Source organism: Dama dama, chromosome 18, assembly GCF_033118175.1.
Source record: "Dama dama isolate Ldn47 chromosome 18, ASM3311817v1, whole genome shotgun sequence".
Taxonomy (NCBI): Eukaryota; Metazoa; Chordata; class Mammalia; order Artiodactyla; family Cervidae; genus Dama; species Dama dama.
The window spans coordinates 88,494,108-88,520,198 of NC_083698.1; the positions used below are offsets into that span (position 1 = coordinate 88,494,108).

Genomic DNA, 26,091 nt, shown 5'->3' on the forward strand with positions numbered 1-26,091 from the left:
GTTGCTTTTCAGAAGGACTGACCTCGTGGCTAGCCTGAATAGGTCATCCACTGTGTCAGGGTGATTCTGGAGTCCATTCTGCTGTTCTAAGAGCTGAAAGGTAGGGATGCACAGTGCCTAAAACAGAAGTGATTTTGAAATGAATGCTTGTAAATAAATGCCATGGGATTCAGACTTGCTAAATATCACAATATACACAGAGAACAAAGAGGTAAAGCACAGGTAAGAAAAAGACTGTGATGAGATTCAGATCAAAAAAGGGAAGACAAAAATCCTTCTCAGTTGACATAAAGTCTTCACATATGAGGTCTACATTTCAGAAAGGGTTTAGGGTACAGACTTCTGTTGATGAAATTGGATAGATGTCATCTCAAAGTTTTAGAAGTTTCTCAAAGTGACAACTCTGCATGTACTAGATATGATCTGGTCAACTAAGGGAGTAGCTGACATTTTAATAATAATAATTATGAAATGTCAATTTTAAAAGGAAAGACATCTTGGGAAAAGGAGCACCATGATTTAACTCCCTAATATATTTTCCCCTTTTTGACTAGGAGAGGGTAAAAGCAATATATAAGAAGCCTTTTACAATGCCTGCTATTTACTCTAAGGCGAGACCATCCCTGCTAAGTAAACTAGTTCACTGGCTGTTCAGGCAAGAAATTAAAAATACAATCATGCTTGAGCTAAGAGATCCTTTATTTCAAATCCACTTGCCCATCTTCCCACCTTCCCAAAAACTCCTGTCTCTGGAGAGCATAAATTAGACAGCAATAACTGTAATGACCAGCACATTTGTGTAGTCAATCTCTTTCATTCTCCCAAGCAGGCCTGTCCACAGAATATCTAGGAAGATCTACCTCCATATTAGGAAATCATTATGCCTGAGAAGGAAACCTGAAGAAGCAAAAGAATTAAAGACATGGTGAAGAACACACTGCTAGACCTTCAGACCCTCCAAGAGAACATACCTGGAGCATGTCTAGTAGTCCCTGCCGACAGCCCTCTTCCATGCCATATTCATCCACAAGGATACTACCAAGGTACAGGAAACAGGAATGCTGATGTACCTGGTAAACATTTACCATCTGCCAAGGGAAAAACCAATTAGTTCGATTATTCATCCCTCAAAGAGTATCAGCTTAAGTATCTGTCTGAGGGAAGAAATTCTGAGATAGATTGGTCTCTTCTCTTTAAGACAACATAATAAAGCTTGTTGGCAACATTTTCTAAAACATAGGGCTCAATAATTTTCAAGTACTCTATTTAGAGTTCTTTCAAGCCGTCGACCTTTCACCTTTTCAAAACAATGCTGTAGATGAGCTGTATAATACTACAGACTGGAACTATTCATAAGTTATTATCCAAGGCTTCTGTTAGATTTGCAATGCCCTAATAAAGTATACCTAAACTTTCTAACCAACAGGTTGCTCTTATATGCATTAAAGATGATTATTTAAAAAAAAAAAAAAAAAAAACAACCACAGCAGGAACAAAGTATCAAATGCCCCTCATTTTAGAGGAGACAGAAGACATTGTTTAAATTGGTTTCTAAACTCCTTTATTTCATCTTTTGGGTAAAAAACAGTGTTTCTAATCAAGATATCTAGATCTCTGGACAATAAAAATTTTAATACAATAAAAGTATTTAAATTATTTGTTTAGAATTTTTACCCTGCTATCCTCCAAAAATTAGGCCACTGTACATTCATCTGTTCAAAATGTCATCACATGGGAATTCCCTGGTCATCCAGTGGTTAGGAATCAGTGCGTTCACTGTGGGGGCCAGGAGTCCAATACCTGGTCGGGGAACTAAGATCTTAATTTCAAGCAGTGCAGCAAAAAAAAAAAAAAAAAAAGCCATCGTAACACACATGTTTTGATCTTATTACATAAATTCAATTCTTTGATCTTGGTGGGGTGGAAGGGTCCAGTAATTGGCTCTTATCAGCATATGGCATGAAAAGAACACAAGATGGAAGCTATGAATCTGTTTAGTGTTGTATACTCAAAATTGTATGCTGTACTTAATGAATAAGTTATAGGCTGGGCCAGATAGCAAAGGATTTTTGGCTCTACTGGCTTTACAATCTTCTGATCACTTAACTTTGCCACTGAAGCACAAAAATGGCCAATAAACAATACTTAAATGATTAAGCATGACTATCAGTAAAACTTTATTTACAAAAAACAAGTGGCAGGCCCACAGGCTGGAGTTTAGTGACCTCGAATTTGTACTTTTTTGGTCATGTGCACAGATTTTTTTTAACATACTTTCTATATAAGATGCTACCCTATGCTATTGGAACAAAAGAGTAATATAAAAATCATGAGTGAAAGTGTTAGTTGCTCAGTCCTGTTTGACTGTGACCCCAAAGACTGTAGCCTGCCAGGATCCTCAGTTCATGGGATTCTCCAGGCAAGAATACTTGGGTAGCCACTCCCTTCTCCAGGGGATCTTCCCAACCCAGGGATTGAACCCAGGTCTCCGGCACTGCAGGTAGATTCTTTACCATATGAACCACCAGGGAAGCCCAGAAGTCATGGGCGTATCCTCTAATAGCAAAGGAATATTAAACCACATTGTACTGGACCCATAACGTATTGCACTGAAGAAGACACTTGACCAGAACTGAACACAGTCTAAATGTAACACATACTGTTGTACTCAGGGTATAGTAAACGCAGAAAAATCACTAAAAAAATTCAGTTAACATATTTACCTTTACAAACTTCAATCAAATCTATAATTTAAGGAAGTGTGATCATGTAACTGCCAACTGACACAGCAACAGGATGACCCTGGTTCAGGATAAGAGCTTCTTTAAGAGTGAGGCAAAACTTAAGAACTTGAGGGGCACTCACTGTCAGGGTCGGTCCAATAGATGCCCTGCCCAGTTGGAGAAGGCCACTTCAGGTTGAGTGGGTGAGGTCTAGCCTGAAGCCCTGTAGGAGCTTTCCTCACAGATGAGTGCAAAATTTGAGAAGATACTTGCTCAGAGTCCTGCAAATGCAAGATTGGCACTTTGCCTCGCCTCCGTCAATTCTAGGTCATGGCACCTCACTTGCCTAAATCTAGTTCTGGCCCTGCTGTTAGGTTAACTCCAACATAAATTACTTAGTGAATTAAGTCACTAGTCATAGGTGTCTCAAAAGAATATTCTAGATGATATGATCTCAGAGAGTCATGTACAATGAGCCACATCACCATAATTACATACCAATCATGCTGACTGAATGAGTCAAATTTATTTCCTGACAAATAAGACACTTATATGAACAACTAACTATAGTGAAGAAAGAAGAAAATCTCTTCAGGCCAGAAACAGCAAAGCTTGACTTGACACATTTTTAGAAAGGAAATTAATATTTAATACATAAGAGCTGATTCATTAAAGTCATTCCCATTTATGAATTTTACACTGAGATGTGCTGCTATTTAGACTATCACTACACAGAACAGATTACAGGCTATCTGCCATAAAAATAACACACCTACCACACGGCACTACTTATCTTTCAAATATTTTTTAGTTTGTGTTTAAGAAATATTGAAGTGTTTCATTTCATTAGTAAGAGCTTTTGTTCTAAAGCCTCCTATTTCAAAACTCTGTATCCTTTACATTTTCCATCTTACAGGGAACTCACCTGTGTGACTAGTGGCTGCAGCAGGGCCGCGGATCCTTTGCCTACACAGCGAACAGCAAAACGGAGGCACCTGCAACAACGCTCTACAATCCGATTATCAGCACGGTGCTTATTTAGAGTCTCAGATAAAATTGGCCATATCTGAGTCAAAAGTGAAAAGAGCACAAGGAAGAAAATAATGAACAACTAAGTACTGAGAAAAACGCTCCCAAGTTGGTAACAACTGATTTGGCTTTTACATAATTTGGGGAAAACTTTCTTTACAGGAACACACATGGCCTGATTCTGGTCAGTGGGTGTCTGTATATGTGCTGGGGTTCAATACACTATCCACCAATAAAAATAACCACGCCTTAAGGGAAGCACAGTAATTCTTTACAACAGAATTAGCATGACTAATTTGACTAATTTTACTAAAAGGTAAAGAGATCTCTATTTTTCTAAACTCTGAACTTCTGATATAGGATGGGAAGAAGTAGAACAAGTTAAAGGAAGAGATCTGATACCAATGAACACTCAAGGATAAATGGTGTTTCTCCCCTTAAGTCTGAAAAGCACTTCTCAAAACATGCCCTCTGATCCTCATGTTACCCTGAGTTTTTACAAAGGAAGTACTGTCAAAGAGGAACCTATGATGGTTAACCAGCTTTGTCAAAAACATTCTGCCAGTACTGACCAGGCCTCTCAACAACTCTAGAATTCACACAGTTAATCTCTTCCTACTTAGGCCTTTCACTGTGTTTCCTTATAGCCTGTTTTCTTACCAAATCTAAAATCAAATATATTTAGTTGGATGGTTCTATTCATCTTTTCACTGATACTGAATGCGTATCAACAAACTGAATCTTCCTACAAACCTAGAAGACAGAACCTTCTCACCTTAGTTACCTATTTAGAGTCTTATAAGGAAAAAGGAAGAAAGCCTTATTCCACAGGCATCGATTAGTACTTACTTCCTGTATGACTTTTTGGCACGGATGAGTCTGTCCATTTTCCACAACGGGATTGGTGTGTCTGGGGAAAGACAATGATCCAAATTAGTGAAAGAAGAGCAATTTCATCAAGGACACAGAGCCCTAATCCCTGTTAGTTTATTTAGTATCATTCTCACTGATTAAAGAAAACCAGATAGTCAACTTGGGGTACATGGGCTGTAGGTATGGGGCACTACAACTATCCTTTTCATTTTTTTTCCTTTTGTAAACCTGAATATGTAGTTTTTTCCAAATTAATAAATATAGTTGTCTGAATCCACTATGAAAACTCAAGTACTGCTTCATTCCCAGTTAAAAGGTAAAAGCTTTTGAAACTCTGGTCTACCAAAAGATGTTTCCCACAGTTCTAGTCTAAACTCAATGATACACAATGTGGGCCCACCCACAATACACTGAATTCAACTATCTATCTAGTTCTAGAATCCACTAATTTGAAGGAAAGCAGGAAAAAACAAAAACTATGATTAACAATTCTTTAATTTTAAAAAGCTCAAGAGCAACTTAATAAAAATCTGCTGTCGTAGTTGTTGTTTAGTTGCTCAGTCATGTCCAACTCTCTTGCGACCTCATGGACTGCCTCCCTCTCGGCTTGTCTGTCCATGGGATTACTCAGGCAAGAATACTGGAGAGAGGAGCCATTCCCTTCTTGACCCAGGGACTGAATCCAAGTCTCCTGCAATGCAGGTAGATTCTTTACTGCTGAGCCACCAGGGAAGTCCAATATAAAAAAATATAATTTTTCTTTACATTAAGGCATTTCACCTTTTGCAAATTTTCTTTCATTTATTGTGAAATAAGACTGTTAATATGCTCTCAGAATGGTATGCAACAGGGGCTCCCCTAATTATACAAGAAAAGCATTATACCAACTCAGAAAAAGATACTTGTAGACAAGAACAAGCTAAAACAACACCTCAGTTTCAATTTCTTCCACATAGGTTTTTATACAAATATTAATTGATATTCCAGATATACCTATAGGACACATAAGTTATATTATGCAACTAAGAAAGGATCACTCTCTGAATACTGTCACTCTAATGCTTTTTTAATTGTTAGGCTCCTCTTAACATCAAAGAAGGTTTAATTTCACCTGGTCATGGAAGAGACTTCATTATTTGTTTGCACCCATACACTATTACATAGCAATGATTATGAAAGTATGGCCTTTGGAATACAATGCAATAGCACCTGGGAACTTATAAGAAATGCAAATTCTTGGGTCCTATCAAGATCCAATCCATCAGACACTCTGGGAATGGGACCCAGCAATCTGCTGCCTTGGGAACTGAAGCACCACAGGTAACTCTGATGCACGTTGAAGTTTGAGAGGGCCAGCCCTGGTGGCTCAGACGGTAAAGAATCTGCCTGCAGTGTGGGAGATCCGGGTTTCATCCCTGGGTAGGGAAGATCCCCTGGAGAAGGGAATGGCTCCTCACTCTAGTATTCTCACCTGGAGAATTTCATTGACAGAGGAGCCTGGTGGGCTACAGTCTGTGGGGTCGCAAAAGAGTCGGACCAACACTTTCACTTTTCAAAGTTTGAGCATCACTGATTCAGAGACCAAAAGAATTAATTACATTTTAAAGTCTTTTGACAAAAGTTTACCAAAAATAAATTCTTAGAATTTGCCTTTGCACCTTGTAATAGGAGTAAATTAGTCTTCTGACAGGTGCAGTTTATAGGAGGTACTCAGAAGCTGAGAAAAAAAACACTTTCTTACTTCTATATAGTAGTCTCACCAGAGATTTTAATCCAGGGCAGGAACCTGGCATTCCCCTTCTTACCTAAATATGACTGCAAGGCGATCTAAGAACACAGTGGGATCTGAGGATATGCCATTGCTGGGCTCCTGAGACAACAGCTGAAGAGACAGAAAGATATTAACACCCAGTCATTAAACATACAAACCTATAGCAAACATGGCAACATATGCCTCTGTACATCAACCTCTGTCCCAATCTCTATTTCCTTACATCAGATCCCTGAAAGTTACTCAAAATGGTAAAAACTTTTAAATTCATATTAGCAAACTATTTTCCTCCATCTTACTGCATCCTGGCCAAGACTGCATATTAACTTTTACTATATGATCATTGTACAGTGGAAAACAGTATCATTTAATTTTTTCCCATTTACTTTTATAATGATTAGGATATTATAGACATTCATATTATAGATTATATGTATTATACTATATAATATATATTTAGATAATAATTTTATAATATAAAGCTTCAAAATTATTATACCTTTATATTTTAAGAGGTAAGGCAAGTTGCTTCCTCTTCTTTCCTAAAATTTCTTAGAGACACTTCTACCGGCACATCATTATAGATAAACTTTAGAGTCATTTCATCAAGTTCTCCTAAAACTACCACTGGTATGTTCATTGCTATTGCACCATAAATGCAATTTGAGAAGAGCTGAAATTTTCGCAACAGTCTTCAAGGAAACATGGTAGGTTATGGTTTTGGAAGTTAACTTGAATGGTGTTTTCTCTACTGTATCTTTTAAATGGTATTTCTGATACAGTAAAAATCTATTGATTTGGGAATACTTATTTCATATATGTAGCTACTTTGATAAATTTATTAATTTTAATAATGTCTCAGTTCATTCTCTTGACTTATCTAGGTAGTTAAAAGACCACCTGCAAATAAAAGAATTTTCTCTTTTCCTTTCTATCATATAAACATACTATATTTGTTTCACCTCTTAATTAGACTCACCTTTTTCAATGCCAAAACTTGAACAGAACATAGTTCACTAAGACATTCAGTAATCTTATCCAAAGGTAATCTGGCTAGGACAAGTGCTGTCCCTGAAAGACAAAGGATGACACAAATGAAGAAAATAAAAGCCGAACTGAAGTAATTCATTGGTCTACATTATATGGCTTACAAAGGCTAACTGGTTCTATTTTTTTAAAAAAGATCAGCACTGTTTTTAAATTATAGTACTTTGTTATTTATGGTTGAGCTTTTTTTATTTGGCTTAGGAAGACCATACAGACTTTCACATTGACATTCACAACTGAAGTTAATATTAAATTATTTCTCCTCAGTAGCCTACTGGTTTAAAGATGTTAAAATATGTCTCTCCACTTCCAATCCTTCAAAGAATTTAAAAAGCTCCTTAACAAGGCCAATGCCAAAGCTAGTTTATATAGCATAGTACAATGGTTCTCAAACTTCCCAGAGATCAAGGACAGCCTTTATTTTTGATAAGTACTATAAGCAATTCTTATCATCAGAGAAGTCTGAGAAATAGGGACATTATTGTTATTACTACTGGAAGAATGAGTTGAAATTAGAGATTAACTCTAGTTCTACTATAACAGACCCTATGAGCTGGGTAAGACATTATCTCAGAGCATCAGTTTCTTTATCTGTAAAAATGAGTGCTTTGGACAGAACAGTAATAGTTAAGTTTGTCTTTATTTCACTTTTAAATAATTGCAAAAATCTCCCCTTTCTCCTTTTCCCCAAATAAAATCTTAACTTGGAACTCCAATAAAATAATTAAAAAAGAAATAGAGGTAGGTAGGTTAAAGTGGGGACAGAAGGCCCAGATCCTTCCTATCCAGCTTCCCTTGTGTCACAATCCCTACCAAATGCTGAAGTATCTCCCTAACATCCAAAGGATTACACATTATGCTATATCCTTTGACTATTATTTTTTCATCTCCTAAAATTTTATTCAACAGAACAGTAATCAATTCAAACCTTCAAATTTGAATAAAATATTGAATGATTTTTCTTAACAGTCTATAACCATGGATGAATTAAATTTTTTACTTAAAACTAGAGGGGGTAAAAATCTAACACAATTTTTCCTTTTAATCCATCCCTACAGAAAAGAATGTTACTAAAAAGGTTTCTCCATCTAAAAGAAACCACCAATACAACTGGGATACCACATTTTATTACAAGTTAGTTGTCATGCTATCATCAAGGTTAAATTTCACTAGAAAATTACAAGATGGCAGCAATACCCACAGTTAGTAGTGAAGAAAATATATGACCTGATTTAATGCCTCATTATCTATGCCTCTGAAGAAAAACAACAAAAATGAAAGTCTGCTTAAAAAAGAAAGTCTGTCTAAAAAATGCATATCTACATTGGCTGGTAGGGAACTTGATCACAGAAGTGAGAAAGAACAGTTAGCTGACACATTAACAGTCATCCAATCCGGACAAGGCTGTCTGACACTCACAGAAACTTAAAAGATGCTGCAAAGGTCCTATCACCCAATCTTTTATTTGATATACCAGCTGTAAGAACTTCACTACCCGACAGGACATATCAATCTGTTTGCAGAAAGCATGGTTAGAAAGAATTTTCTTTCTAAAAGCCAGTAAACTGTCAATAATCAATTACTCATAAAATAAAATCTGCTCCCTCTTTTATAAAATAATCCTTCAAATATTTAAAAACAGCCACTCCTGTAAGTCTCTTCCCCAAGTATTAATATCTCTAATTCTCCTATTATTTTGAGTTTCATCACTACCCTGGCTGTTTGCCTCTCGATCATTCAGTGTAAACTGATTAGTAATGGTTAAAGACCACTAAGTGACCAGAACCCTTGGCTTTGAGCTACAGGACTGATCTGGGCACACTACCTTTAAATTTCTACCTATCTCTTTGGTATAGCAATGTTTATTTGGTTTCCCTTTTTATTCTTTCAGTTCAGTTCAGTTCAGTCACTCAGTCAGGTCTGACTCTTTGCGACCCCATGAACCGCAGCATGCCAGGCATTCCTGTCCATCACCAACTCTCAAGAGTCCACCCAAACCCATGTCCATTGAGTCGGTGATGCCATCCAACCAGCTCATCCTCTGTTGTCCCCTTCTCCTCCTGCCCTTAATTTTTCCCAGCATCAGGGTCTTTTCAAATGAAGTCAGCTCTTCGCATCAGGTGGCCAAAGTACTGAAGTTTCAGCTTCAACATCAGTCCTTCCAATGAAGGAAGGACTGAACCCAGGACTGATCTCCTTTAGGATGCACTGGTTGGATCTCCTTGTAGTCCAAGGGACTCTCAAGGGTCTTCTCCAACGCCACAGTTCAAAAGCATCAATTCTTTGGCGCTCAGCTTTCTTTATAGTCCAACTCTCATATCCATACATGACTACTGGAAAAATCATAGCCTTGACTAGATGGACCTGTGCTGGCAAAGTAATGTCTCCACTTTTTAATATGCTGTCTAGGTTGGTCATAACTTTCCTTCCAAGGAGCGTCTTTTAATTTCACGTCTTTAATTTCACCATCTGCAGTGATTTTGGAGCCCAGAAAAATAAAGTCAGCCACTGTGTCCACTGTTTCCCCATCTATTTACCATGGAGTGATGGGACCGGATGCCATGCTCCAACTCAAAAAGGAACTATGATTTAGTTCCAGTATGTTAACTCCACTCAAAATCTAGGATCATGATATAAATTCTATAAGCACTTTGAATTAGTTCTATAGCCTTAAAACATTCTAAGAATGCATGCACACATAATCAACATCCTCTCCTCCCAAAGTGACCTTCCTCATCATTGAGTAAACTGCAACTGAAAAGGGGGATACAACTGACACAAGATAATCCCCAGAAGTGGCTTAGAGACTATTCTTTCTTAATATCTTAAGTAAATACCTTTTAGCAAGCCCACAGCAGCTTCTGGAGACAACATGAAGGAATCAAGGGAACGGGCAATCTCCAGGAGTCCATTGAAGTGCTGAGCCATGTGGTCTCGGCAAACAGAGCAAATGTTATGGATTGCTTTCGCTGCAGCAGAAGCCAGAGGCTTTTCACACAGACCTTTCATCAAATAGCCCAACACAGGGTCTAAGGGGAAAAGTCATACATAAAGATTACATATTTGAAACTGAAGGAAAACTTCTAGGTGTTAGAACAGAGGTTTATATTCTCCTTTAAAGCAAAAGAACCATTTTTTAAAAATGAAATATGTTTAAACCCCAAGGTATTTACATATAAAAATGGAGCTGATCTCAGTGACAAAGAGTGTCAGAGAGCCCCGAGGCCTATCTATTTATCTTGCATTTCTTACCTGTGGACATGAGCTGGGGCTTATTGCTAGGGCTTCACAAAGCATGGTTTGAAAACCACTGACTCAGTTTGAAACATTGGTGGATATAACCATCCAAGTAATAAGAATACAGTTAAAGTAAGAAAGAAGATAAAACTCAGAGAGTACCACAATACTCAGAGATTAATCACTGCTTGTAAAAAAAAAAAAAAAAATCACCTACATTAATCAGGACAATGACAAGTTACCTAAAGCTGACACTTTTATACTTACATCTTTATAATTATAAAAACCATAGAGACAGATCCTTAGTACTTTGAGAAGAATTAATTCATTATGTCTTACTTGTTACCAATGTAACAATTTATAGGCAAATTTCTATACAGCAAATCCTAGTTATCCTTTGCTTTGTAAAAGCTTTTCTATAAAAAAAACCCTAAGAAAAATCATACCTGTTTAAAGAACACTTTATGTGAACTATACAGTAACCTCATACGAAATCATAAAAGAAATAATCTCTGAAAGCCCATTTAAAAGTTATTTCCATTTTTAGCCTAATGAGAAAAATAAGGCAGCAACCCAGCAGGAACCCCTGCTTTCCTACAACACACAGCCTATTTAGCATGAGAATCAGAACTAGAATCTAAAACCTAATCCAAGTAACTCCAATACTATTCAGTTCAGTCGCTCAGTTGTGTCTGACTCTTGTGACCCATGGACATGCCAGGCTTCCCTGTCCAATACTACAGGCCTCAGTGATTCTCAAATTGAATATTTGTGATTTTGACTATTCTGCAGTAAGTATGAATATGTAGCACTGTGTCTTCTAACTGAGACACAAATTTAAACGAGATACAAGGTGGTACTGAATGATAAGTGTTAACAAACAGGTAAACTCACTTTGTTTCTCTGTGGAAAAAACATTCAGAAAAGAAAGCCAAATGTTGTGGCACATAAGTGAAGAAATTTAAGAATTAGACATTAGGTATTTTGAAAAAAAATTAATGGTATGTTGAACTTGAAAGCAGCTCAACTACAATGTAAGCCAACCTATCATATGCTCTGTATACAGATACAAGAGAACAGGAACACACATCTCTCTCTTTTATTTTTGGATATGATAGGTCTTTGTTGCTGAGCTTGGGCTTTCTCTAGTTTTGGAGATTGGGAGCTATTCTCTAGTTGTGGTGGGCAGGCTTCTCATTGCTATGGCTTCTCCTGTTGCAGAGTATAGGCTCTAGGCGCACGGGCTTCAGTAGTTGCAGCACGCAGGCTCAGTAGTTGTGGTACATGGGCTTAGCTGTTCCGTGGCATGTGGAATCTTCCTGGACTAGGGATTGAACCCATGTCCCCTGCATTGACAGGCGGATTCTTATCCACTGTACCACCAAGTACTCTTTTTAAGTAAGGGTTTCAGGCAATAAAAAAAAAAGATCATGTGTAAAATAAAATCAAGTCAAAAGGTAATGATAAAAATAAGCACAGGGCTTCCCTGGTGGCTCAGTGGTAAAGAATCTGCCTGCCAATGCAGGAGAGGGTTCAGTCTGGGAAGATCCCACAAGCTGCAAAGCATAAGCCCACACGCTGCAACTATGGAAGCCTGTGCTCCACAACACAAGAAGGCACTATAATGAGAAGCGCATGCACCGCGACTGAAGAACAGCCACTGGTCATCGCACCTAGGAAAAGCCTGAGCAGCAACAAAGACCCAGCACAGTCAAAAAAAAGAGAGATAAGCACAGCACATCAAACTTAATGATATTCACAAATTTAAGGATTCTTAAAACTCTCAGAATGAATCAGTCTTGAGTATCAGTGGGACTTTATATATATTAACCTAGATAAATTCTTTAGTCTCTCTGGACTCCACTTTCCTTACCTTGAAAATGAGGGAATTAGAAGAAATTATTTCTAAACTTACTTTCAATTCTAAAATTATTTTATATGATCTTTATTTTTTCAAGACAGAAAGAGGTTATACAACTCAACACTCTTCATCTTAGTTTGTCCTTACTTAGTTTCAATAATAATTCTTAGTTTTTAAATAGTGCATGTATTTAACACTGAAATGCCCTCCCCTTAGCTCTAGTCTATTGCCTGCTTCTAGGTTAGAACTACAGGAGAGTCTGATTAGCTCAAGCCTATGCCAAAGCCTGACAAAGACAGAAATATTTATGCTGAAGCAGAGTACTAGTAGCAAAGTGTCAACCTATCTAGAGATCTAATTTTCAAATTTCTCCAAAATCTGTGATCAGATTATAAAATGTACCAACTGAGCAGTAACTCATGTATCTATTCTCAGTGTCTAGAAACAGCCTATTTATAAATAAAAGACAAAGTAGGAAAACAATAGCAAAAGTAAGAGAGGAAGAAAGAAATCAGAAAACTCAGAAGCAGTAGCTGCAGAGGGGAGTGTTCACACATACCAAGGAACTGAGGATTTCGATCGACCACTTCGCTCATCTCTCCAACCAACTCAATGCTGGTGTAGCGCACAGCTGTATGCACAGTCTCCGGGAGACGGACAACTCCTTCTAGGACCTCCACGAGTGTCGGATTGTTCTCCCTGAGTTTAGAAGGCAAGCACTCAGAGTTAACAATTTCAGAGGTGAGGTTATGGCCATAAAACAGGCTGCAATGACACAAATCATTGCTAAGGGTTTCTTTCTAAATAAGTAACCATTTGGATAAAAGTGCTTAAATCTGGTATAAAAATTTTTGACCCTCATAAAGGGGTAAAAGACAGAAATGGAAGTTATCATTGTTTCAGTTGAGAAGCACACTGCTCCTTAATCTTCTGAATGTCAGTGAAGTGTCTAAAGACACATCTTGCTATCAAATAAAGCTCTTCAAACTGGACAGGTAGGCATTTACTGTGGACCAATGTCTTTTAGTGAATTCACTTTATGTATTCCTGTATCTGCAGCACCTAGAACAGCGCCTGGCACATAGTGGGCACTCAATAAATAAATATTGCTGAATAACTAAATGAATAAATAATTCTTTTAGACCACTTCCTATTAGTTGTTATTCTCCAAAAGATTTCTTATGGCTGGATAATGGAAACCTTAAGAACAGGTAAGCATGGGTGGGCCAGCTCACTGATTATAAAGAATCAAGAACAAAAGCTGCAGGAATAGATAAAGGTGCTCTGACTTAAAACATGAGGGAAAATTAAAGTTATCCAAATACTTTTCACAGCTCCATGAGTTTATTTTTTCCTTTTCCTTCTCTTTTTCTCACCCCTCTAGGATACTGGCTCAAGTTCTTTTAAGCAGAGGGGAGGATGCCCCCCAAATGACCAGAACGTAATCCAGAAATGAAAGATGTTTAAATAAATCCTGGATTAGCACAAGAACACTCCTTCCTGATAAACTAAGTCTATTAAGCCCTTTATACATTAAAAAACAATAACAAAAACAAACCCACACCTGTAATCATGCAGTTGGCGTGAAATGTGGATAAAGAAAAAACAAAATAAAATCTTCTCTCATTTATGCCTTAAGTTTCCTGAAGGCACTAAGCTAGTGTTGAGACTCTACACATCCTTTCTCATACACAATCACAAATCAGTTAGATCATTAGCATAATATCTTCAGACTGTTACTGAAGGTTCCAAAAGATACCAAAAAGGGTTTAAAAGCAAATAGTATGATAAGTGATTCAGGACCAACTTCTTAATAGAGAAAAACAAACCAACTCGATCTCCTTAAATATTTCCTTGATTAGAAAGTATATAAGATTTCATTGACTAGACCCTGAAAGCCAGCTAAGAAAGAAGCACTGTACATTTTATGAATACATGCCTTAACCATCTCTCCAACCAAAGCCCTGTACAGAGAGCTCAACTGCAGGAGTCTGATTACACAGAATACAGGAAAACTTGACAGATATCAGCATCAATTTATAAACTCACAGAATAAAGTAAATTCTGTTTTTAAGGATTCATGTTGAAATAATAAATAAAATTTCTTTGCTAAGCAATGAGAAATCAAATTCTAAAAATTTTAAAATTTCCAACAGCAATAACAAAATAATTGCCCTTTAGATTTTGCTATTCTTTTAAGAGATATGATAACTATGCCATGCCTCTCTGAAAGTTACAAATGATTCTCCAAGACAGGAAAAAAGGAGAACAATATAAATAAATATTTGCAAGGATAACTTACCCAAGATCACAAAAGCAGGTGAGAGCCAAATTAGTGCCTATTCAAATGCTTTTAAGCAAGTGCCAACAATTTAACAGTCTAATAAATTTTTCATTATACCAACTTTCACAAGGGAGCCTGGATTGGAAAAATAAATCAGCATTCTTTTCCTAGCATCAAGAACAAAAGAATTTTAACTCTAGAAAATGTGGTTTAAAACATGGATATCAGCAATGCATGCTACTCTGAACTAGACTCTTAGAAGTCAGAAGACTAGACAGCATTATAGAAGAAAGAAGTTCTACGAGTTTCCAAACATATCCCACATGAGGAAAAATGGCGCAATTTTCCTTCCTCTGATATTAAGAGTTCCCAGCAAAAGACTTATAGACACTCACGGATCAACACTCTTTGCTATAGCAGCCATGATAAAGAGAACCGCTTCTGTCACCTCCCAGGGTGGGTTGCCTTCTTTCAGAGTAGAATATAACTAGAGAAGAAGAGGTGGATTATGGATCCATTAAAAGAAAAACAGAATAGAGTTCCAAAACAAAACAAAAAACCTGTTAGTTAAAATAAACTCAGCCCCTTGTTTCTAAATTTAATTATCTCTCAGAGCCGGGGGAGAATAGTATTTTCATTTTTCAAATCTTCACTAACTCTAAATCAATACTAGTTTAATATTTGAAACAAATCCATTTCGATTCCCAAGAGTATATCAAGATTATCGTCTGCCCCTACAAAATAGTATTATGGAAAAAACAAAACATATTACATGAGTGTCTTTTCCTGGTTCTGGTAACTGATAAATACATTAACACACTTAAAAATGAATCATAATGTAAAACCTCCGCATATGCACTGGCTTTACATTTATTATTTTAACTACTTGTCTGCATCAACACTAGTAGTACAGATTAAATTCCTAAAAAGTAGCTGTTCTGAAGCACCCATCACAATACCATGTCCAAGCAAGGGTGGGTGGGGAGAGACCAAAGAGAATACTCAGAGATGTCCTAAAATTTCCCAGGGATATAGCCATCAGTGGAATGTGACTGGCTGTTAGTCTAAATAAGGTTTCTGTAATCAAATAACACACTGCTAGGTAAAATGAAATTAAACAATTCTCTTGTATGACTTCACAGAAACTTTAAATATACTATTTAGGTCATTTTCCAGTTTTAATTGACAGAACTATTTTTTTCCAGAAAAGAACATCTCATGAGACTGGTGTTCCACGGTACACATCTTGGACAAGACTCACAATTAATGTACATTTGTAGACTGAGGTCTGGAGAACAAGTAATTGGTTCAAAGTCACGGAGCCAGTGAGAGAAGAGTTGAAATCTGAGCAGAGCATCTGCCTGTGATTTAGTGGGGATCTCACTTAAATCTGCTTTCTAAGAATCCCTAACCCTTTGTAATTAGGTCAAGAAACACACTTCGCTTAATATAAAGAAAAATAGTTACAATTATATTAACACTTTCTAGATCAGATGATACCCCAAAATACACCAAATGCATGGGTTACCCATCTTCCAAATTAGGTCAGTTCAGGATGACTGATAAACCATCAAAATCAGTATTTCAGGATGGACAGCATGATCCAGCAATATGAAAACCAGCTGATATTATGCTAATGTTAGGTGACATGGAATGGTGATGACTGTAACCTTACGACCTAAAATGCCACTGCTTGTTAGGAAAACCTGAGGCCATGACTCTTCTACTCTACTACAGTCATCTCTGGGATGAAACTGCAAAGGAATCTAACCATAACTGTGAACAAAGGAAATGCCAAATAACTAGGATTGCCAGGAGTTGATACATAATTATTAAAAGCAGAAAAACTTGTCTATTTTTCCTGGCTAGGTCCAAATTCCCTTTAAGTATCTTGGCGGCTTTAAGGTTTATCTATGATCTTCCATTTCAATGGTACAAGTGGAACAGCTCTCACTAGCAAGAATATAGTGTAAAAAAATAACTGAACTATTCACTGCAATTGGCTTGTAAGATACTAAACAAACATAGCTACTATATGCCAGGCAGTGTGCTAGGCACCTGCATATCTACTGTCCCATTTAGCCATCAAGATTGAAGAAAAAGATGGAACACTTAGAGAAGACACAGAAGTGAACACAATTAAAATGACTGGTAAAGCTGATTAGAATCTTCAAATGGGCTTACCTGAGCAAAACACTCCATAGATCCAATCAAGAAAATCAAGTCCTTCACCAGGTCTGACACCCGCATCCGAAACTCCCCAAAGTCATCAGTCTCCTCAGGAACGCCCTCCTGAAATTTCAAATTAGATAACATTTGTTTTAAACGCACTAAGGCTTTCACTAACTTTTAAAAGAATAAAAAAACCATTAAGCAGTTCAGTCCCAATGAATAAAAAGATAAACTGCATAAATCACAAAGACATTTTACTACAGAAAGTATCTCAAACATTAAGGTATGTCAAATCAATACAACCTATCCTCTACCTTTACTATGAGAAACTTTTTTTGGCATGTCCAAACTACATCCTACCCTGTTGCTAGAAAAATCTGGAGTGGTGGAGGTGGAAAGTGTTCTAGAATATAAGTCTATCTATTATATTATATATATCTATTATATATATATATATCTATTAAAGTCTAGCTTTTTATTACTGAATAAGTCTCTGAAACTTTATGATTCAAGGCCTACCAAAATCAACCATTACTACAACTAGACACACAACAGAATATTAGACTTTAAAAAGAATTTTATATAAGTGCACAGACACATAACACAGGTGTAATAAAATATTAATGGTAGGAGTTAGGTAGTAGGTATACAGATGTTCATTATAAAATTATTTCACCATTGCTGTATATTTAAAATTTTTCATTAAAAAAGACAGAGATCATTCACATTTCATGCTTCTGAAGTTTTTCTTATTCTAACATCCTCCTGTGAGTACACTAAGGTTTACCAATTGTGAGATGGTTATGGGTATGTATAAGAATTTTGGACAATGAGTTTCTGGGAAAAAGCCCTTAGTATTATTGAGAATTGCTGATCTAATTCAACATTCTTGCTTTAAGATGAAAAAAGTTAAAGTTAAGGAATGAGGAGGAAATAACGGTTGACTCGGATGAGATAATGAATTATGAAGCACAGCACACCTACAAATGTATGGAATTACCTACAAGGGAAATGGTACCACAGAACTAGGAAAGAGAAGAAAGAGATCAAGCAAACACAGCCATTCAAACCAGAGTAGCCCTGCTTTTATTTACTTATCATGCTTCCAAACACTAGAGCTGAAGACAGAATTCCTCAGTTTAAAAAAAAAAAAAAGTAGTGAAAACCACTGAACTAAATCATCACTAAAGTTCTGTGGAAATACAAAATACCATAACTCAGATGACAACATTAATATTAAGATAAAGAGAACAGACAGTTTTCATGCCAGGTTTAATAGTAATTGGAAAAAAAAAATCCACTCCAATTTATAGGCTGAAGGACAGATATTAAACCACCCAACCAAAATGATGAAATAAACACTATAAAATTTGAAATAACTAAGCAAAGAATGTGTGAAGCATTTTCCAATTAACTATTTTATAATATTTCTTGTATATTTTCTTCTAAGCAAATAGATTATTTCTACATTTTAAATTATAAAATCAGCATAAGTAATATAAACAAAAACTTGCATTTATGTGTTCAGGGGAGAGTCATGTTATTTTCCATGTCCTCACACAAATTATTTCATTTTTGTGTTTAGTTTTAATCCAACCACGTATTTTATACTATTAAAAATACACAGCACCAAATTTTACATTCTCATTCTTCCATTTAGCATACCAACTATTGCTATCTCAACTTATTGTTTTTAAAATGCATTACTTTTTCTATAGTTTCTTTTGGTTTTATTTATTTTTATTTACTTTTTTGGCTGCATGGCACATGAGATCTTAGCTCTCCAACCAGCATCCCCTACATTGGAAGTGCAAAGTCTTAATCACTGGGCTGCCAGGGAAGTCCCTCAAGTAATTATTTTTAACTGCTGCATTATGATCCATCAAGTTGCTACATAATAATTTATGTTAACTCTTCTATGAAACTCTTCTGTGGGGAGGGCACATGGCACAGTTTGTAGGATCTTAGCTACCTGACCAGGGATTGAACTTGGGCCCCACAGCAGTGCAAGCACCAAGTCCTAATCACTGGCTCCCCAAGGAATTGCCTCTTCTATACTCTTGTACATGGATTTACCATATTTTATGTTTATAGATAATGCCTTGTACATAACAATTTTTTTCTTAAGAATTATTTAAGGTGAATTCCCAGAAGAATTACTGACTCAGCAGGACTGATTTCTTTCTACACAGGCATAGCACTCTTCATTAAACTGGTACTGACTTCCTCAGTGTAAGCTAGAGTGACAGAAAACCTGCAGATTCCATTAGCTTTATTCTCTATCTTTTCAGTTCCTTTTCAAGTTAGCACTGAAAAGAGGAAATCAAGACATGATTAAATAGAGAAAAAAACTTACATGATCTGGTTCCAACTGGCAGTGGCGAGCCAAGGCATGAAGCAGCCTTTGAATGTAAGCTTTGAAGATGCCATGAATAACTTCATCATTCGTTTTGTACAAATGCTCCCCTAGTCGGTACCAAAAATTAAAGGAAATTTCTACTACCTATCAAAATAAAGAGAAAACATGGTTTATTTGGACTGGAAAAGAAGGCAGTTTTTTTATTACTAGGGCTAATAGGAAAGAAACATTTTAAACTAGTATGAGTGAAATCAGTTTAGCAGCCACCTTTTCTCTAGCAGATTATTATCTTCCCAAATTATTTTTCCATGTTAGACTCAAAACTCAACATTTAGAATGACTGGCTTTACATTCTCTGTCTAGGCCTGGGATAACTTCTCTAGCAGTACACTGGATTCTAAATTTAGAGGAACAGATAAAGAAATCTCGTTAAAATTTAGTCTTTTTCCCTAAATTCTGAAACGATTTCTTTATTTTTGAGATTAAACACTTCTCAGCAGATAACCTACAAATACCTGTACAAACCACAGCTTATCTTATATGTGGCACTATTTAAAGGAGAGAAATTCCTCAGGGTCCTTGAGAGGGGCCCTACCATCCTTTTTCCATCAAAGATCCAAAATGAAGCTATTTAAATAGAACTAACCGAGCTTGGGAGTTCTCACTTCTTATACTATTAAGAGGAGATAAAGCCTTTTGAATAAACAGAGGTTTTTTTTTTCTCCTCTTAATCTAGTAAACTTAAAAGTGGCAGCATGTCTTAGAGATTTGGAGATGAAGAAGACTCTTTAAGTCCTTTGAATCTCATTCTCATTTCCATCCATAATTTGGAGAAAATTTTTGGCTTTTAAAACTTGGAGGTACAGTTAATATTTGGTATATTTCTTAAGCTATAAAGCTCTAAATAATAACTAAAGCTTAGAGAGGGGGCCTCAGTGGAAAAGTAATAAGCTTTCTTTCTAACAGGTTCCTTCATGCTATGTACCAGTCAGCCCAGCTAAAACCAAGTAGGAAAATAGAAAAGAATCAAAGCAGAAGCTGAAATATATATATATTTTTTAAAAAATTCACAGCAGAGTAAACTCTATGACATTAATTAAAAATAAAACTACAATTTCCCACAAATAAAAAGCTGGATAGGAGGTAACAGAATGTAGACAATATGCAACATACAATTTGAAAAATAATGGCATCAGCATAGTGTAAACACTACCTCATATTGAGGGTGCCCTGCACAGATAAGAAGCAGTTCCAGAGTTCGTAGGTCCCCAAGGCCTTGGCCTGGCGTACAAACAATTTTTTCAAGAAAAGTTTCACAAAGTTCAGTGAAAATACGGCAGTAATTCAGAACTCTGTAAAGGAAAGAGGAATAAGAACACCAAGTCAGATATCTGTATATTACGTGTACATGCTCACAGACACAGTTAATCAAATAAAGAAACAATCCTTGGCCTAAGAGACATGTAGTGATTATTTGCTATGGTGCATCACAATCTCCTTAACAAACATCTTTCCTTAAATCATATACTTTTAAACATATAAGCAAATGTAAGTTAAGTCAGTTCAAATTCTCAATTATTAAAACATCTGAAGAAAATTCCCATTAAATTACACTTGATACTCCAAAGGTCATCCCTAATTCTTACAGCCTTATCCTCTGTAAGTGCTAAAACTTACTATTCTGCATGATCAAATCTCCTTCTGCATTTGATTTGCCACTTCTGGTTCAGAGGTGAATAGCAGAGCATCTTGAGGATGCAATGTATATATTTACACAGGGTCATGAAGAATGGAGGTTTTTTTTTTTTTTAATCTAGCAAACTTAAGTGACAGCATGTCTTAGAGATTTGGAGATGAAGACTCTAAGTTTCTTCAATCTCATTTCCTTCCATAATTTGGAGAAAATTTTTGGATGTTAAAACTTGAAGGTACAGTTAAAATTTGATATGTTTTTTAGCTGTAAACTCTAAAGAATAACTGAAGCTAGAAACAGGGCTTCAGTGGCAAAATATGGATGAACAGAAGGTGACTTAAAAGAATCCCAGGCTGTATGGTCTACTGCCCTTAATAATTACTCACTTATCTAAATCTTCACGTGCCACAGCCATATGATAGGCTGTCTCCAATGTCAGGACTCCTTGAAAAAGTTGCATGGCTAATGCCAAGTTGGTTTCCACATTCTCAATGGCATAGAGAGCTGAGCACACACAGTCTGAAGCAGCTTCGTGTAGGTTTGATGAGGTCTTATCCTGTTGCTGGGAGGTAGCAGGAATAGAGAAGTAAGATAATTAAGCTGTAATCCAATAGGAGAGCAATTAAAGCCTGTTTCTGAACATGTACTTTATATATGCATAACAGCCTAATATTCATAGCCTTCAACAAGACAACATCCATCAATCTTCCTATTTCTGACTATTATTTCCCTATTTGACAAGCAAATCTGCCTTTTGGTACTTCAATCATGGTCACATGACTTCTAAAATTCATGTTTTCTCCCATTTACTAGTCCCTCCTGGAATGCCTTGTGTTCCCTGCCCTATTTTCCATGGAAATCGTCTCCATCTTTTTTCTGATATTCAAGCACTATTTAAAGTGAAAAGAAAGGTTCAACAAGTATCAAGGACTGAAACCTAACACATTACTGTGATATTTCAGAATACCAAGGTTAAACAGAGGTTCTAAAAGTTTCTGGGGAAAAGAGAAGGTAACTCAGAAAGAAGCAAAAATCAAGTTATTTACCTCATTAGCAATGATGCCAGTATATAGGAAAACAAGAACTTGGAAATTTTGAAGAAAACAAATATTGAATTTGGAACTTTATATCTAAGCTAAATCATTAAGAATGAAATAAAAATATTTCTCAAGAATGCATGCAAAAACTCAGTATTTATTTCCCACATATCCTACTGAGGAAAGTATCTGAGATGGGTCAAAAAAAAAAGGTTAATCCAATCCATAAGCTGAGTAAAGAAAAGCCCCAGGATGACAACTGGGAGCAACGTTGATACAAACTAGAGCATATTAGAAGGTTCAAGGAGGGAGGCCTCTAGGGGTTCTATTAAACATCCCAGAGATTGGATAAATTTAGTGAAGGCATACCGGTCTTTTGTGAATAATAAAAAACAATGACATTTAAAATCTCCAAGGGGGTAAAAAGCTATAAAAGCAGGGTTGGAAAAGCACAAAGACACAAATTATTCATTAGGTTATTCTTTGAGTGGTGGTGAACTCAAAATATTCATTGTACTACAATGTTTCAAAAGTTAAATAAAGGTTCAAATTTACTCTTTGTATATACCAAGTATTATTTTTAAAATATACTTTTTTTAAAGAACTATAAGAAAAAAAGCTATATAATAAGGTCCTGGCCTAAGCATTTCTTTAGTTGCTAGGTTGTGTCCAACCCTTTTGGCGACCCCATGGACTGTAGCCTGCTAGGGTCCTCTGTCCATGGGATTTCTCAGGTAAGAATACTGCACTGAGTTGCCATTTCCTTCTCCAGGGAACCTTCCCGACCCAGGGATCAAACAGGGATCAGTCTCCTACATTGCAAGCAGATTCTTTACAATTGAACCACCAGGGAAGCCCTAGCATAAAGCAAACTAAACTATTTAGTTTTATGTGGCATGACTGCAAACCACTGAAAGAATATAAGAATGAGAATATATTGACCCTGACTCTAGAAACACTCTTAAGTAACAGAGGACTGGTCATGACACTGGATCAATAGAGAAAATAATAGCAATATATCTGGCACATTACTTAGTTTGTTCTTTACCCCAATCTCAGTTTCCAAGAGTCATCACTGAAGTTTGAAGTGTATTTTAGACTGTCCTCCATTCATATGTTATCATATTTATATACTTTTTTTTAAAACGTGGGACCTGAATTTTTTAATACTGACTACTCTTTCACACAAACTGGTGAGATGAAAATCAGAATTACTATCACTAAGGTATGGCATCAACAGACATGGACACAAAGACGATGATTAGCAAATTACTAGCATCTTAATTTTCCTGAATTTTAGCTTCTGACGCAAGAATGACAGCAAAAATACACTAAAAACATTATATATAATATCTAAAACGTCTCCTTGAAGAATCCATTTTCCTTTTCTTTCTTAAATCCACAGTGATATCAATTAATATCACGCTGTCATCTTCTAAATAGTGTACCAGCATACACCCAGTATGGAAATACAGAGTTCATGGAAGGGAAACCATCAGGGAGAAAGAGACAAAGTCACACCCACCTCCAAAGGTCGGTTTAACATTTGTGCTCAAGATACTGCTGCTTCTTGTTCTAAAAACTAGTCTTATTTTAAGCACTCCCATCAACCGAGAGAGCAATGTACTACTAGGCATTATTACTTTTAAAGTTTAAGAAAGAAATGTACCTTTCAGTATATAATGTACCAGTCAATATATAAAAAGACACTACTTTTAATCTCAAAAACCCAAAATTCATCTTATACATACCCTAATGTTTAACTATCTCAACTACAAAGATAATATTCTGATCCGTAATTGTCTCAACCACCCAATGGTCATTATTAGAAACACACAACTTAATACTTCAAAAATAACGAAAAAGATGCCAATGGTATTTTTGTTACTTGAATTTTAATATGTAAATGACTGATTTACATATAAGACTACTTTTCTCTTAAATCTAACTACATTCTATTCTGAGCATTAAAAATAGTATCTTAATTTGATATTTGGCAACAAGGAAGGCACAGTGCTGCTTTCTTACCATACACTTCCTACTCACACTGCAAAAATCTGAAAACACTCTTATATCCCATAAGGGCAGTTACTATAAGTGACTATGTGCCAGAAATAAACAAAAGCCAGTTCATAAATGAAGCCATTACTTACCAAAACCTCAAAAAGGAGTGCTAGTAACTTATTGTTAGCCATGAAGTTACTGTCCAAAACTCCTAAGTTAAACCAACTTCCCAAACAGCGAAAGACCTTCATAAGCATTTTCTCATCTGTTCCTGCTTTTTCTACACAAGTCATCTGAAAAGAAGAAAAAAATTATAAAAATAATACCAATTTTTACATTTAAAACATTGTTAAAAAATGAAATATTTTTTACAATCACTTTATAGGTATGACACTGAGAAAGGTAACAATAACAGCCAACAGTTACAAGTGCTTTTTACTTGCCGGACACTGTCTCATTGCTCTTAATTCAGTTAATCCCCACTAAAATTGTACAAGTATGTATATACTATTATTATCTTTATTATCTCCACTTTCTAACCTGAGAAGCTGAGCTACACAGAGGTAGAGACTGATTCAAAGATACATGTTTCAGAAACAACTAAATTTCTTAGATTCCACTTCTGTATTAATATAATCTTATAAAGAGAATTGTCTTTAGCACTCATCATCTCAGCCCCTTCATGTTTCACAGCCTTGTCATGGCAAAGCGGTTTGCATAACTCAATGAAATTATAAGCCATGCCGTACAGCACCACTCAAGATGGATGGACAACTACTAATAGCTCTAGGAAGACTGAACTGGCTGGGCCAAAGCAAACACTCAGTTGTAGATGTGTCTGGTGAGGAAAGTAAAGTTTGATGCTATAAAGAATAATATTGCACAGGAACCTGGAATGTTAGGTCCATGAATCAAGACTAACTGGACACAGTCAAGGAGGAGATGGCAAGATTGAACATCGACATCTTAGAAATCAGTGAACTAAAAAAGGACTCAAATGAGAGAATTTAATTCAGATGACCATCATACCTATTACTGTGGACAAGAATCCGTTAGAAGAAAGAGAGTAACCCTCACAGTCAACAAAGAGTCCAAAATGCAGTACCTGGGTGCAATCTTAAAAACAATAGAATGATCTGTTTGTTTCCAAGGCAAATCATTCAACATCACAGTAATCCAAGTCTATGCCCCAACCATTAATGCTGAAGAAGTTAACCAATTCATTGAAGACCTACAAATCTCCTAGCACACAAACACACACACACAAAGATGTCCTTTTCATCATAGGGGACTGCAATGCAAAAGGAAGAAGTCAAGAGATACCCAGAGTAATGGGCAAGTTTCGCTTTGGAGTACAAAATGAAATAGAACAAAGGCTAACAGAGTTGTATCAAGAGAATATGCTGGTTACAGAACACCCTTTTCCAACAACCCAAGAGATGACTCTACACACGGACATTACCAGATGGTCAATACTGAAATCAGATTGATTATGTTCTTTGCAGGCAAAGATGGAGACATTCTATACAGTCAGTAAAAACAATACTTAAAAAGCTGACTGTGGTTGAGATCATGAGCTCCTTATTGAAAAATTTAGGCTTAAACTGAAGTAAGTAGAGAAAACCACTAGGCCATTCAGGTATAACCTAAATCAAATCCCCTTATGATTATACAGAGGAAGTGATGAATAGATTCAAGGGGTTAGATCTGGTAGACAGAGTGCTTGAAGAACTATGGATGGAGGTTCATAACATTGTACAGGAGGCAGTAACCAAAACCACCCCACAGAAAAATAAATCCAAGAAGGCAAAGTGGTTGTCAGAGGATGCTCTACAAATAGCTGAGGAAGAAGAGAAGCCAAAGGCAAGGGAGAAAGGGAAAGATATACCCAATTGAATGCAGAGTTCCAGAGAATAGCAAGGGGAGACAAGAAGGCCTTCTTAAATGAACGATGCAAAGAAACAGAAGAAAACAACAGAATGGGAAAGACTAGAGATTTCT

At 36.3% G+C, this 26,091-nt stretch overlaps 1 protein-coding gene across 2 annotated transcripts in view; it reads right to left on the minus strand.

Moving 5' to 3' along the window:
- The window catches only part of TNPO3 (transportin 3), a 74,567-nt gene that overhangs the window by 15,802 nt on the left and 32,674 nt on the right, over nucleotides 1-26,091 (minus strand). For both annotated transcript variants that reach the window (XM_061165753.1, XM_061165755.1), the window contains 14 exons: nucleotides 24,240-24,383; nucleotides 21,436-21,611; nucleotides 20,570-20,708; nucleotides 19,354-19,500; nucleotides 17,010-17,117; nucleotides 15,221-15,312; nucleotides 13,101-13,240; nucleotides 10,281-10,472; nucleotides 7,376-7,467; nucleotides 6,431-6,507; nucleotides 4,602-4,662; nucleotides 3,649-3,789; nucleotides 972-1,088; nucleotides 23-117 (listed from right to left, as the gene is read on the minus strand). In XM_061165753.1, coding sequence (XP_061021736.1) covers nucleotides 23-117; nucleotides 972-1,088; nucleotides 3,649-3,789; nucleotides 4,602-4,662; nucleotides 6,431-6,507; nucleotides 7,376-7,467; nucleotides 10,281-10,472; nucleotides 13,101-13,240; nucleotides 15,221-15,312; nucleotides 17,010-17,117; nucleotides 19,354-19,500; nucleotides 20,570-20,708; nucleotides 21,436-21,611; nucleotides 24,240-24,383 — 1,721 coding nt within the window. The remainder of the gene's footprint in view (nucleotides 1-22; nucleotides 118-971; nucleotides 1,089-3,648; nucleotides 3,790-4,601; nucleotides 4,663-6,430; nucleotides 6,508-7,375; nucleotides 7,468-10,280; nucleotides 10,473-13,100; nucleotides 13,241-15,220; nucleotides 15,313-17,009; nucleotides 17,118-19,353; nucleotides 19,501-20,569; nucleotides 20,709-21,435; nucleotides 21,612-24,239; nucleotides 24,384-26,091) is intronic.